At 46.5% G+C, this 15,262-nt stretch overlaps 1 protein-coding gene across 2 annotated transcripts in view; it reads right to left on the bottom strand.

Annotated features, from left to right (window-relative positions):
• ASAP1 (ArfGAP with SH3 domain, ankyrin repeat and PH domain 1) overlaps positions 1-15,262 on the bottom strand; it is a 342,366-nt gene that overhangs the window by 10,806 nt on the left and 316,298 nt on the right. For both annotated transcript variants that reach the window (XM_012785407.3, XM_076005020.1), the window contains 2 exons: positions 7,224-7,293; positions 4,728-4,786 (listed from right to left, as the gene is read on the bottom strand). In XM_012785407.3, the coding sequence (XP_012640861.1) occupies positions 4,728-4,786; positions 7,224-7,293 (129 nt within the window). The remainder of the gene's footprint in view (positions 1-4,727; positions 4,787-7,223; positions 7,294-15,262) is intronic.

Below are 15,262 nucleotides of genomic sequence, written 5' to 3'. Positions count from 1 at the left end.
TAATGGTGTCCCCCACTACAGAGTGCCTTGCGGGCAGAGGCTTCTTGACCGCTTTACCCCAGCACCGGGCACGCTGCTTGCAGCAGAGAAGCTGCGCAGTAAGCACAGGTGGAGTGAATTAACAGAAAAAGCAGTCTCGTGTTGGCTTTAGGAATAAGGACTTAAACATCCCAGCCTCGCTGCTCTTTGGCTAAATAACCCCGTGACCTGGAGCAAGTTTCTTAACCTACCGAGCCTCAGTTTTCTCATGTAAAAAATGTAGAAAATACCATTTACTTCATAAGGGGGTGGATGTGATTACATCAGATGAAAATATGCAAGTGCTTGACTTGTAGCAGGATCAATCGATGTCAGTGCCCCTGTTAGTTGCATGTGAGAAGAAGGGAGTGGGGACAGGGGCCTCTCCCCATTAGAGGCATTTCTAATCACAAGTCAAAGCCCCATCATCACCACCATTAGTGTGAAATACGGTGCAGGGCCATGCTGTGCCCAGCGTCATGTATCCTGGCTCTGTCCCACACCCTCTCTGCCACTCCTGGCTTTGGGGTAACAGCCTGGCTGTTGGTACAGACCTTCAAGGGGAGAAGAGGAGGCTGGCCAGCACCTCAGTGCACACCAGCCCAGAAGACTCAATGCTGGGCAGGCGAGAGATGGAACCAAGAGCAGAGGAGGAGAGGAGGGCGGCCTTGCTGAGACCGGCTTCCTTAAGTTGCTTTATCTTCCTAATAGCCCTGCTACATGGATATCACCATCATTCCTATTTTCCAAGTGGAGACACAAGTTGTGGAACCTCCCCAAGTCACAAAGTGAGTAAGGGACGGCCAACTCCTAGCCCAAGAACAGTTCAGATCGACAAGAAAAGGGTGACCATTCCACCACTACTTGCTGGGCATATGCTGTGCCTGACATTGTTCCAGGCACCTGAAACACACAGCAACAGATGGAACAGAGCAGGTTCCTGTCTGCTGGGAGCTCAGATTCTCACGAGAGGATGACAAGTACACACAGAGTATGTCAGAGGGCGAGTGTATGTAAAGCAGGGGAAGGGAGAGATGGTGTGTGTGGGAGGGAGAGCAGGCTACCCAACAGCGTGGTCAGGGAAGCCTCTCTAATATGGTGAGAGCTGAACAAAAATGTGCAGGACGCCAGAACACCAGCTGTACTGCCAGGTGGTAGGTAGTAGGGGCTAGGGGTGTGGGGAAGAAATGGTTCAGGTTGGTGGCAGAGGGAAGAGCAAATGTAAAGCCCTGAGCTAGGAACGTGTTTGGGATCTTTACAGAGGAGCAGGAGGCCAGTGGGGTTGTTAGGGTGAAATACCCATGGAGGCTAGGGGCAGGGCAGAGGTCACACAGCCGGGAGGGTTCAGATCACAGAAGGCCCTGGAGGCTACCATACAGACTTTGCTTTTATTCTGGGTGAGACAGGGAACCACTGGATGGCCTGGGACAGAGCAGTGACTGAACATGGATCGGTCTGGCTGTTCTGCTGAGAACAGACTGCAGGGCCATCGTGGAAGACTACAGGCAGACCAGGTAGGTAGAAGGCTCCAACAGTCCCGATAAGAGATGATGGTCACTTGGACCTGGGCAACAGTGGTGGACATGGGGAGAAATGACTGGGTTTTAAATATATATCGAAAGGGAAATCAACAGTATTTGTGGGAACACTGGATGTGGGGTGTGTGAGAAGGGGAGGAGTTAAGCATCTCTCTGAGGTTTTAAGGCCTGAACACCTGGAAAGAGATGGGAACACTGCAGAGGGGACAAGTCTGGAGGGTATCAGGAGTCTGTGTTCAAGTTTTGAGTTGAGAAGCTTAAGAGACATCCAAGTGGCGAGGCCAAACAGGCTGTTGTCTGTGAGTTCAGATTATGGAGGGATATTTCAACTAGAGATATCAGTGTGGCGCTTTCCAGATGGTTTTAAAGTTATGAGACTGTCTGGATCACTTAGGGAGTGAAGGCAGATGCAGAAGAGAAGCAGTTCATGACCACAACCTGTGGCATCCCAACACTCAGAGGTTGTGATGGGGAGAAAGCAGCAGAAGAGGTGGAGAAAGGACTGTTAGTGCAGTCAGAATGAACAGGGTGGTGTCCCGAAGCCAAGTGCAAAGTGCGCCAGGGAGGAAAGAGCAATCAACTATGCAAAAGCTGCAGACAGGCCAAGAAAGAGAAGGGTTTGGACTAACCACTGCCCAACGGCCTTGTAGAGGCATTTGGAGAGGGTGGGTGAATGGATCTTGGCTTTGAGTATAAACAGCTGCAAGCTTCACATGAAGACAGTCAATCAGACGGTGTGTACCTCTGGGTAGAACACACTACCACCTACAAAATGGTGTGTGTTTTGCCAAAGCCTGAACCTGTATCTGATCCAACTTCCAGTTAACAGGAGATATAGAGGACAGAGGAACAGGTTAAATGAACAGACACACGGGGCTGTAATCAGCAAAATCTAGACTGCGAAAACCTAAAGAACAAATAACCCAGTTTCTTCAACAAATAAAAGGAGAGAGATGCAGGGAAAACATTAGCCTAAGAAACTTAGGAGACAAATCAATCAACTGTAATGTGTCTATTTTGTTCCTTATTCAAATAATTTGTAAAAAAAAAAAAAATTGTGAGATAACTGGAAACTTAACACTGGGTATTTGATGACAGTAAGCAATTTCGGATTTTTCAGATGTGTTAAATATTTTAGATGTGCTATGGGACTGCATGTGTACGAAATGACACGATACCTGGGATGTGCTACAGAATTACGGGGGTGGGTCGGGAACGAGATGGAACGAGATGAGGCACAAACTGGTAATTGTGGAGATGGACGATGAGTATCTGGTTGTGGAGGAGGCGGCTGCACTATACTGTTCTGAGTCTTTTCGGTATTTCTGTACATGTTTATTATGAGAAATTTCAAACAGTAAAAAAACATACACACACAAAGAGAAAGAATGGGAGTACAGCAACGGGGTGGTGTGGCAAGGACGCAGGTCCAGACGGGTACTCTGACAGCACACCTGCACTGTGACAGGACGGTTCAGGGAGAACAGTGACACAGCAGGCCATGGACGCTTGCTGGCATGCTGTCCCTAGGCGGGTAGGAGGGGAAAGGGTCTACATTAGGACCACCTGCCACATGCAGGCAGGTAGGACTTATGTGCTGGCTCGCTGGGCAAAGAAAAGCCAAGTCCTCCTGAAGAGAAGACAGCCCGTGTGGAGGAGTGGGGGGCAGGCGCTGGGCACCTGCACTAGGGTCACTGCCAGACGACTGCGAGGCCAGTGGTCATGAGTAGAGCCACCATCCTATCCTGACTGTGCCTCTCTCTCCCAGCCACCTCTGGCCACCAGGTCCAGGTACAGGAGCCAGTGGACTGGCAGAATCCAGCACAGCAGGGTGCAGGTGCTTTCAGGAATGGACTGATGCCGGGCTGGCAGGGAAGGGAGGGCACCAACGGAATGAACACAGGGAAGAGGTGGCAGCAGCTGGGTTTTGGGTGCTAGAGGAAGTGGGCTGGAAAGGCGGGGACAATGTGAGCGACACGAGTGGAATCTGGGCAGACTGCCTGGGAAACTTGTCTCAAACTCCTGTGAGATCAGGACAGCCCTTGGGCAGTGTTTAAAAATAAAACACACAGCAAAAACCAACCCGGGATAAAGACTCAGTGAACCCAGGGCAAGCCTTCCTTTCTGTTCTATGGAGAATGAATCGGCAGCCATCTGGGACTCCCCTCATCTTACTACACAGGAGCCTGGACGACCAGGCAGTGCTCTTCCCAATGTGTCACTTCACTGAAGAGCCGTGGAGAGTGATGAATTTCAACTTCCCAATACTAACCCCTAGCTTGACTTCTCCTTGAACTAGGCACCAGAGCCAGGACTGGGGTCACAAGTCTTGCTGCTGACACCAAAAAGCCACAGAGCAGCCCGGAGCTCCTCTGAACCTCTGTCTATATCTGAGGCGGGCCCTGAAGGCACATGTGGGGATGGAATGAACCTGCACTTCTAAAGGTGTTGTGCAACTCTAAAGGAAAGGCACCGTAACAACAGAAAGGCAACACTGTCATTTGTGTTGCAATAAGAAAACTGAAATTTTGGTTTTACAAATAAAAAGCCTGGTCAGGATTAAAAAACACTTGGTCAAAGAGCTGAGTGTCTTTGCTTTGGCAAAGCAGCAGCATTTATAGACACTGCTTTCTTGTGCCTCGCAGAGCATGGGTATCTCTGCTCTACACGACAGATGCCATCCCAGCGAAGGATTCCTTTGCCACCCACTTGCGAGGGACTTTCTGAAGCATGACTTCATTTTGTCCTTACAAAACCTTACAAAGTAGGTATTATTTCCTCCATTTTATAGATGAGGAATCTGAGGGTTAGTGAAGCTACTAAGTCATTTGCCCAAGGCCACACAGCTAGTAAGTGGTAGAGCCGGAACGGTTTCCCAGGTCTCTCTGATTATGTTTATAAAAGGAGAAAGAATAGTACCTGGGGATTACAATTATGTGTCTTCTACAAAAGTATTATTTTTGGGAGAAAAGTATGGTATTTTGCTAATCATCAAATTTGAGTTTATAAATACTTTTCTTCATTTAACAAATACTTATTGGGCATGTACTACACACCAGGTGTGCTGCTCCAGGTATTTGGGATAGATCAGTGGGGGACAAAGACCCCTGTCCCCTTGGAGGGTGCAGTGATACTGTAATTACATGTGAATGTGAAAAAGAGAAATCTTACCTTTCTGAGGTAGTTTAGGAAGAACTCTCGGGCCAAGGGCAGTCTTTGCAGAACTGGTGCTAATTAATAAACAAGAATCATTTAGGATCTAGAAGTGCTAGAGTATCAGTAGTGATGTATTATTCAAGGAAATAAAAGGCACACACAGAATTATCTAAAACATCCATTCAAAATTTCTTTAACAAAACATTATAGTTTATTTGACATATTTCAATTTGCTGGGCTGCGGAGACATAGTGAAAGGGTGAAGGGAAAAAAAAGCCCTCTTAATGATAAAGCCAAACTCCTCCAATTCAAAGCTTTTTTCTGGAGGCGGTAAATGTTTACGCAGGCACTTGGAGCACTTAAGTAGCAACACCAGCGCAGCACACAGAAGCGACTCATGGCACCAGATCCCACAAAGCAGCTCTCATCACCCCCACTTCCAGGTGGGGAAACTGAAGTGAGTGAGGGTCAGCGGCTGCCAGAAGGTCCGCGCTGGTCAGTGGGAGAGGAAGTTCAGCCCTAGCCCTGCTCACCAGCAGAGCCCTCATTTCCCCCACTCCAGCAAAGCAAATAGCTCGGATCTCAGGCCTCCAGGCTTTCCCTGGCTTTTTCTTCCTTTTAGAGGACACGTAGGTGTGGGAAAAATGCCCAACTTCCTGGAGTACAAGTCCGTACCATGTCATCTGAATCATCAAATGTTAACCCTCCTGTGAAATGCCAGTGCTACAGGTGGAGCCTACCAGACAGAAGCCACTGTTTTCCTTTACCAAGAGGCTTTAGTGATTCTCAGAGGACACCACGAGGACTGCATGCCTGAAAGGCAGTAGCAGCCAAGAGCCTGGGCTGCATCCTCCACAAACCCCTTTTACTATCTAATTTCTTCCCTCCTGTCCTCTGATGTCCTAAGAGTTGGCTTCTTTTTCGTATTTCTATCCTAACTGCATTTAAAATAAAAGGAAAAGGGAAACCAACCAAACAACCAAAACAAACAAAAAAGAGTCAAAGACAGACGATAAAATGTATGTGTTTCCTTCTCGGTCCTGGCCCTCAAACACCCTTGATCTTAACTGCTCTTTCTTCAGCTCACTTGAAATTCTTCTACCTTTGGGCAACTAGAGAATAATATTGTTGAGATAAAGCTTCTACTAAACGAGAAACAGTAAACATCAGACGGCTTTGCTTCTAACATGTTTGGAGTGTTTTTTGGTGCGTCCTTTCTCAGCATCTTCTCAGGGAAGCACAGCCGCCCACGACTGGTGTGAGCTCGATGGCCATTCCTGGCCACGTCACTGCGGCCAAGGTCTAGGTTCAAATGTTGCTTACGCAGAATCCCCCGTATCAACACTGCTTGTGCTTGGACCTGGGGCTCTTCCTACTGGAGACGAATATGGCTGCTCCTGCTGGTGGTCGTGAGCACGCGTGTGCATGGGCGTGGGGGAGGGGACTGAAGACTCAATGAGTCACCAAATGGCTCTAGTTTATGATCAGCTTGATTGGGTTTAAAAACGTTTTATGAGTGCTTTCCGAGTGCCTGACACTCTGCCCACTTGGGAAGATGACCACCAGAACTTTGGATGGAGTGAGCAATAGAAGGCAGGGCACGGGGTCAGGAAGGGGCGCAGAGCATGGGGTCTGGGGAGCCAGCTCGGACATCTGCGCCCACCACTGAACCTTGCCTTGGTTTCCCCATCTGTAAACTGAGGATAACAGTAATGGGGCCTATCTCATAGGGTTAAAAGATCAAATAAGACAGCGGTATTAAGATAAATGAGGTTTTGTTCTTTCATCTCTGAGAAACTCTGGAAAGCAACTCTCACACAGCAGCTGACTCTTTCTCCCTGAGGTTTGGGTCTGGAAGTGGCTCTCTGTGTCCTTTTCTCGGATGGCACCTCTAGAGAAAACCTTTTGGGGTAGGGCTGGATAAATACTGCCCGTAGAAGCTCTCTCAAAGTATCCCACTTTGGCGAAAGGAGGGAAGAAAGGAACACCACTTTCATTTCAGCCTAAAAACAATCTTACATACAAGGGAGCTTGAAGAGAGTCACATTTTTAAGTTTGCAAAATCTCTGGGCAATCAGATTTCCCTGAAGAATATGTTTTCATTCTCAAGTCTGAAAAAGGATTTAAAAAAATTTACTTTACGAAAAAATTACTTAATTAAAACATCAAAAATAAAAACTTACTCTGACAGGAATTCTATGAAAGACCACTGCATGGCCCTGTGACCATCAGGGAAATGGGGTTAGCTCCCTACTGTGAACTCGACAGAGAGCTGTGCTGTTTGAAAACACGGTCTGCAGACCTAGGACAGGCGGAGAACTGTTTGTGACGGCTCAGCAACGAGATGCACGTGACACTGAGAGTGGACATTCAGTTTCTCATCACGAGCAGCCCCAGGTGGCTGGCTACACTCTTGAGTGGCCCTGGGAAAGCTGGGAAAACCCATTTCTATAGTTCTGTCCATCGCATCTATGAGCCCAACAGGAGAGAGGAAGTGCTACGATGGCTTACCTTGACTGCTGTGACAGTCCCTCAAACTTGTTTGCGGTCTTACTTGAAGATGATGGACCCACATCGTTACCTACAAAGGAAAACTGAATGTGAAAAGATGCATACTGCATCCTCAGACAAGGAAATGCAATATGGGATATACGAGTTTGACATACAGACAGGCTTTGCCCAGGTTCCAGAAAGGCATTGAAAAGACCCAAGCCAGAACAGTATGCACTTCTGGCATTAAAACAAAAGAAAATGAAGTGAGGCTAAATGCAGGTGTAGCTAGCTGCAGGCCCCACGAGTAAATGGTGTATCTAGGAGTTCTGACGACAAATCTATGTGCTCTTCATAAAATTAAATTAAGCACTAATTTGGGCTCTCATGATATTTAATTGCTAGTAAAGGAGGATGTCAGAGAGGTGAGCAGCATTCTCCCTGGAAAGGCCTCAAAGATCACAGGATGTTCCCGGTGGCTCAGGATCTTGTCCTTAGTTTAATGGTAGAGAAAGGCATAAAATTTCAAGTTCACCTGGAGGTTCCCATGCTAGGAGACTCTCCCCTTAGTATCTAGACTCAGAAGACACAAGTTGTGAGTATGTGGTGATAACTGGTCACCTGCTGGGCAAGGCCCTCAGTCACTTGATTCATCATTCATTCAAACATTAACATTTATTAGGCATCTACTAAGTGCAAGGCATAAATGCAGAGCAGAAGGCACAAAAGCAAACTGTCACTGCTCTCAGAGTTGAGAGCAATGTGAGACTTACATATGGTAACTATGATAATAGTGAGGAATGAAATGAACATTGGTTGCTATGAAATGAAGGGGAAACAGTGTCTGAGGTCTAACTGGTAAGAGGGGCAGGGAATGCCTTCTGAGGCGATCACGGCATCTTACAGGCAAAGAACTGCTAGTTGGGGAGTAGCAAAACCAGAGGCACACAGGTGGAGGTAAGTGCGCTTTGTCCAGGAGACGGTCCAAAAACTGGTAAGAATAAAAGTGGGCTCTTCTGTGACCCAGTCTATGGTGGGAGGAGCGCAGGGCAGTCCTGGGGCGCCAAGGCAGCCTGGCACACGGGAGGAATCCTTGAGACCTGCAGGGATGCACCGTCTCTGGGGCCCACTTGCTCTCTCTTCCAGTGACCGCTCTGGAAACGCCAAGCGCTCTCTCCCTTCAGTTGATTCCCTTCCTCCCCTGCCGAGACATCTGTAATACTGCCCAGGTGGCTCAGAAACATGAGGGTAGACGAAGAGGACAGGAGTGGGAAAAGAACTGAACCAATCCTCACTACATATTAATAATATCTGCCCAACAGCACCAACAGTTGCCCACATGCTTTTATATGCACCCAGCCACCCTTCCTCACAACATGAGACTGGCATCGCTACCACCTTTTTAAAGAAAATGAAGTGAGGCTAAATGCAGGTGTAGCTAGCTGCAGGCCCCACGAGTAAATGGTGTATCTAGGAGTTCTGACGACAAATCTATGTGCTCTTCATTTCCTATTATGATGCCCCAATAGCGACATTAATAACAGCAACAACCATTTATTAAGCACTTATTATGAGCAAGGTATTGTGCTAAGTACTCACAGCAATTGTGAATATGAGATAATATAATCATCACTTTATATACTAAGAAACAAAGAGAGAAGGCAAGTCAGTTGTCCAAGGTCAAGTAGCTGGGTAAGGGTCAGAGCTAGGCAGCAGTGCTGGCAGCCCTCCTCCAGGGTCTGTCCTCTGAACTCCCACACTCTAACCCCACCCAGTCCTACTGCACCTCCTGGAGGTTGAGGCTAGCAGAGTGCTAAGACTGGACCTCTTGGACAGAATGTTCTGTAACACTGACACAAGAAGAAACAAGCTAAACTGGCATTACCAGAACCAGACTTTCAAATTTAGTTCTGTTTAATTTTAATAAGATACTCCTTCTAACCATCAGTGTATTTCCATGAGCCCATAACTTAGTATTTAAGGCCTTCTTTGGTAAACCCTCTGAGCTGTGGTCCCAAGGTAAGCATTTCTTTCTAGCCCTGTGCTCAATGCTGAGTATTCAGGGCTGGATATCAAATCTTAACACTTACAGAATTAAATGATCCATAACAACAAAAATGCCAAAGAAAGTTCTGTGTTTGGGGAATAAACTGTTGCATCTACTAATTCCCTTTCCAGGTAGAAAACATTCTGCACAAGGGATCAAGAACCCAGTTTGCATGAGCGAACTTGAGACGAAGAGGGCTGCAAAAGCCCCCTCGCTCTGCTGTGTTCATTCACAGATGAGTCATCGTGTTAGGGGCTGCTGCCCCATGCCCACAGGCCTGGGTGTCCAGAGTCCTTATTTAACCTTCCTCTCTGGCCACTCAAAGTGAGTCTCCATTCTCCAAAGACACTGTGTGTTTTCATGTGTTTGTAACTTTGCCCCTTCTGTTAATTTCCCCTGCAATGCCCGACCCCTTCACTCTTTGAATTCCTATACAACCATTAAAGGACATTTCCAAACTCACTTTGTGAGAATTTTTCCCCTAGCTGACCTGACCACTCACTGCCTTGTGACCAACTTCTTGTGAGGGATGCTTAAGGGTACAGACTGTGGAGCCAGACAAGCCTGGTTTTGAATTTCAGCTGTTTCACTGACAGTGGATATGAGTTTGGATGACACTGCTTATTCTGCTAAGCCTCAATTCCCTCATCTATAAAATGAGAATAACCATAGCACCTACTACACTAGATGGGTATGAGCATTAAAAGAAATAAGCTATGGCGTGTGGGGCACAGTGCCATTCACAGGAAGCATAATATAAATGGTATTTTTATTATTCACAGCTCTTTGATGGGATGTAACAGAAATGATGCTGATTTATGAGTGGCACCTCAAAGATAGGGGCTCTGTCGTCTACATCTTGGTAACCCCACTTTCTAGCACAATGTCTGGCACAAAGCAGTCAGTGAGTCTCTGCTAAAAAAAAGAAAGGACCAAGAGTACTGACTCATCAACTTTGCTGCACACACACCTGGGTAGGTAGGCGTTCAGCTGACAAGAATCCTGTCACTCTCATAGCTAGGAAAAGGCTACCTGCTGTGCCTGAGAAGAAAAATGTGGTTTAGAAAAATTTCTGAAAATAAGATAGTACTGTAAAGAGGAGCAAAAGTATGGAAGCAGCTCAATCCTTTTTTCTTTCTCCATGCAATTTAGAAAAATGACCCTGATGTCAGGCACAGTGGCTCAAGACTATAATCCCAGCTACTTGGGAGGCTGAGGCAGGAGTCCTGCTTGAGGACAGGCTGGCCAACATAGTGAGACCCCATCTCTAAAAAAAGAAAAAAGAGGCCGGGCGCGGTGGCTCACGCCTGTAATCCTAGCTCTTGGGAGGCCGAGGCGGGCGGATTGCTCAAGGTCAGGAGTTCAAAACCAGCCTGAGCAAGAGCAAGACCCCGTCTCTACTATAAATAGAAAGAAATTAATTGGCCAACTGATATATATATAAAAAATTAGCCAGGCATGGTGGCTCATGCCTGTAGTCCCAGCTACTCGGGAGGCTGAGGCAGAAGGATCGCTCAAGCCCAGGAGTTTGAGGTTGCTGTGAGCTAGGCTGACGCCACGGCACTCACTCTAGCCTGGACAACAAAGCGAGACTCTGTCCAAAAAAAAAAAAAGAAAGAAAAAGGACCTTGGTATATTGTACAGATGTGTGTAAGAGAGAGCTGGAGATACATCTTGGGCAAGCAATGAAAGAAACTGTGGTCAAGACTCTTGGTCACTTATTATAGCTTAGAAGCTGCAGCCAAAGAGTCTTTGGAAGGAGGAGGACATTGGCTCAGTGAATGGCTTGGAGGCTCCAGGAGTCTTCTGGAATAGTGAACTAGTACATGACCTTTGGTGTCAGAAATGAGTTTAAATCCCAGTTCTGAAGTTCCTGGGTTTGTGACCTTTTGCAAGTCTTTTGACTTCTCTGTCCTTCAATTCAGTCATCAGTAAACTGGGGACAGTGCCAGTGTCTTACAGGATGACAGTGATAGCTAAATACAATAATGTATGAACAAGTGCATGGCACCTGGTACATGCAAGCAATCTACAAATGGTAGTAGCCACTATGATGTCCAGTACTGTGTGCAAAATGCAGTTGGGGGCAAGGGGAGAAGCAGACATGAAAAATTATTGGAGAATCCCAGAAAAAGAAAAAATAAAGAAATTTCTATACACAAGCTCTTTCATAAGCCAATGCTACTTCAAATAAGCAAATGTGCATGCCTCAGGTCAGACATTCCAAACGTTGAGCCTTTTTACCTGGAAGTTCTGGCCTTGAAATATGAGAAGTGAATGAACTTGTGGTATAGTTTTTCATCCATTATCTGCTCTGTATATAAAAAAAGCCTACACAATTTTAAGTCCCAGTGGTCAAAGATGAATGTTGATTCCCAGAGGTTACTTAGCCAGGGACTGGCTGAACTTGGATCAGAACTTAGGCTTCTGGAACGTTCATTCTGTGCACATTACGGCTTCCCAACATGTGCACTGCAGACACTTCTTTAAATGCCAAAGGATGGAGACCCTAAGGGAAATTGCTCTCAGGTAGTAATTACAAGACTCTCAAGCGTGAGAACAGGATTAATCTTATGGCCACCATAAACTAGATGATTAGTGATTACATATTTTTTTGCTCTTGCGTGTAAGACCCTTGGGTCAAATCTGTGGTCCACTTCCAGCCACTGTATGTGACCTTATGTTATGCATTTTGTGAAGGGAATCACACTCCTGGACTCCATCTTACTTTGCTACTCATTTTATCTTCCTTTGTTCTCACTTCCTTATTTAAATTGTCTTAAAATATGAGTTGATCTTTTATAAAGTAGGTTATTAAAAAAGGAGAAGGTTTAATGAAATGCCACCTCAAAAATCATAAAGTCCTCACAAAATTTGAATCTACCCACAGGGCTATCTGTTTGTTAGCAACAGCCTGCCTCAGAAGTCTCCTGAGACAGATGGCTGAATTCGTCACAGAAGCGGGACTTCGGTAATATGATGCTGGCACTATTTTGGGCACTGTGGACACTGTGGTTCTGGCAGAGAAAAAGTGGAGTGGCCCTCCCTGCCTGGGCAGAGCCGGAACCACACAGCGGGCTGCCATGCTGCAGGTGGATGAGGTAGTAGCCAGTGGAGCATGTGGGGCTCGCTGGGCTACCGCTACCTGTGCTAAATGGATCGTCTTCTCCCCATGCCAGCACCACGGGCACAGAAACCACTGCTACGAGGAGGAATGGCTATCGGCTTACTCGCCTGCCTTTCACGAGCACGAAGCAGTGCGTAGAGAGTGTGAGGAGTGCTGGCTCTTGGCCACACAAGCTAGAGACAAGTCCTGGACCCCCACGTACTGTTAGAAATGGGGCAAGTTACTTAACCTTTCTGCATCTGTGACCTTAAAGTCAAGGTAATAGCATTTTCTTCTCTGCAACCGTGGTTAAGAATTAGATAATAAATGCAAAGTGCTTATTAACACAGTGCCCAGCACCATGTGAGGGCCCTTACATATGTTAACCTTGTAAAATATTATACAAGCAGATTTTTATCTGAAGATTCTAAATAATGAAGAATTATCATTTTCTTTATTATGAGCCATAAACCTGTACTGAGAATCCATAAGTGCATCAAATGGAATTTGAGAGGGGGAAAGACAGAGCCTTTGTAATGAAGGAAGTGTGGCCTTCTGTGAAGTAGATGCATCGAAGGTTGCAATTTCTGGCCCTCCTTCTCGCCAATGTCTCAACATCAACTGCCTTGCTTATTTCCCCTGCCTAGTCCACTCATCTTCTGAAAGGCCAGCATGGAGGATCGGGCAGGGCTAATAACTGGCAGAGAAAAAATTGTGATCGCCAGTGGAGCCAGGACCTGTCAGTCACAGATACTCTGCAAACAAGCTGAACGCCAGAGGTGCCCCTTAGACCAGAAACAGGAATGTGGTGGGAGAAGCTTCCAAACTCGACAGGTGGAAACTTCCTCCAGCTAAGGAAAGAGGCTGCTGTGCTGCAGGCAGGTCATGGGAGTGACGACAGTGCTGCTCCATGGCTGGCTGGTGAGACTGTCTGGTGTACCAGAGGAGTGGTGTTGAACAGGTGGCTTATAAACAGACTGGGGTGGAGGGGACACACACACACTGGCAGCAGGCCTCTCATCTTGCCTACTTCACAAGCTCAGTTCTTCAGATCAAGGGGTTGACCCCAATTGCTTTCCTTACATTAAATAAAGATTAGAGAGCTGCTGATAAGAACCACAATCCCTAAATCTCCCTCATGAATGTGAAAGAGGAAATCCTAGGCACAGCAGGGAAAGGAGGAGTATGTCTGCCAGTTACATGACAGCTGGTATCTTCTCTGAAGACTAGAAACAACAAGGGCCGGGACAGGGGGTTGAGACTTTTGGGGATATTGGGGTGGGGTACATATATACTGCATGTGAGTTAGATGTGAATCTTTGAGAGACAGAGGGCAAGCTGTGGTAGACTGAAAAATGGCCAAAGATATCAAGTCCTAATTTCTGGAACTTGTAAATCTGACCTTATTAGGAAAAGGTCTTTGCAAATGTAATTAAGGATCTTGAGACAAGAAGATTAACACAGGAAATTCAGGTGTGCTCTAAATGCAATCACATGTATCTTTGTAAGAATGAGGCAAATGGAGTTTTGAGCTCACAGAGAGAAGGTAGTGAGAGGCAAGATGACCATGAGGGCTGAGACTAGAATGGTGCAGCCACAGTCCAAGGACACCTGGAGCCACCGGAAGCTGAGAGGCAAGAAGCAGATTCTTTCCAGAGACCCTCTGGAGGGAGCAAAGCCCTGCTGGATTTTGGATTTCTAGCCTCTAGAATTGAGAGAATAAATGTCTATTGTTTTAAGACACCAAGTTTGTGGTATGTGTTATAGCAGCCTCAGGAAACTAATACAGGTTTCTACCATCTAGCTATCCAGCAAAATGCCAGGCTGAGAACAATGGTAACAATAGCTAACATTTACTGAGTGCTTTCTATGTTCTGGCTATTCTTTATGTGTCTTTCTTGTTTAACCTTCCTGATAACCCTATGTATAATGCAGGTACTAATACTAGCCCCATATCATAGTTGGAGAAACTGAGGTGCTGAACCATCCAAAGGTACTTGCCGGAAGCCAAGGGGCTACCGTGTTGTAGAGACAGAATCGGAAACCAGTCAGTATGACACCGAGTCCTCATTAGAGCACTCTGCTCTGCTGAGAGAAACAGAATAGTCCTTTCTCATAAGGAGTTCCTGTACCAGTAGAGACAGGTCAGGAAACAGAACCACTGTGATACCCCCTATTCCAGAGGAATGGGGAGTGGGGGTGGGGGTGAGACTGGGGAAGGCCTTTTAGGCAGGTCCCAGGACAGCAGATCTTTTTTTTTTTTTTTTTTTTTTTTTAAAAACAGCCACCTTCAGTAAGGACAGCAGATCTTGAAAGATGACTAAGCATTAACACAAAGGAATAAAGGGAAGAATATTCTAGGTTGAGGGCATACTATAAGTAAAGGCTCAGATCTGAGGGGAAAGAATGGAATTTGGGGGAACTTGCTGAACCTCAAAATGGCAGACACGTCCTGTTTGGGGGCAGCCATGAGGCCTGGGGAGAGCTAAGTGGCTACTCCTTACTGCCTCCTCCCGATCAGACAGTGCAAAGGCCCTGATCTTTAAGGGCTGAGGAGAGATGGAGGTTTAGGGGAACACAAGAGCACTGGAAAGATGGGTGCATCCAGTGAAGCTGCAGGCATGAGAAAGGAATGTTACCTAGGAGGCTGATCCCCCCATGTGCCTCATGGATAACCAGTCTGGCCCGTCTTCGGCTTCTGGGATACAATGTGAGCAGGAGGCAGGGAGGGATAAAACAAAGCAGTGCTCATACAACACACAGTATAAATACCAGGATCAGAGCTACTTTAACCTGCCTAAAGAGAAGTCCAGCTGCTTGTGTGTGCACCTTGGTAATTCCAGAACTAACACTGGGGTTGTTTGTGAGTGATCACCAAAGTCTATGACATGTGAAGAATTGCTACGT

Source organism: Microcebus murinus, chromosome 7 (assembly GCF_040939455.1).
Source record: "Microcebus murinus isolate Inina chromosome 7, M.murinus_Inina_mat1.0, whole genome shotgun sequence".
In the NCBI taxonomy this organism is placed as follows: domain Eukaryota; kingdom Metazoa; phylum Chordata; class Mammalia; order Primates; family Cheirogaleidae; genus Microcebus; species Microcebus murinus.
The sequence above is the reverse complement of the archived record's forward strand: the minus strand, read 5'-3'. Positions and strand labels throughout refer to the sequence as shown.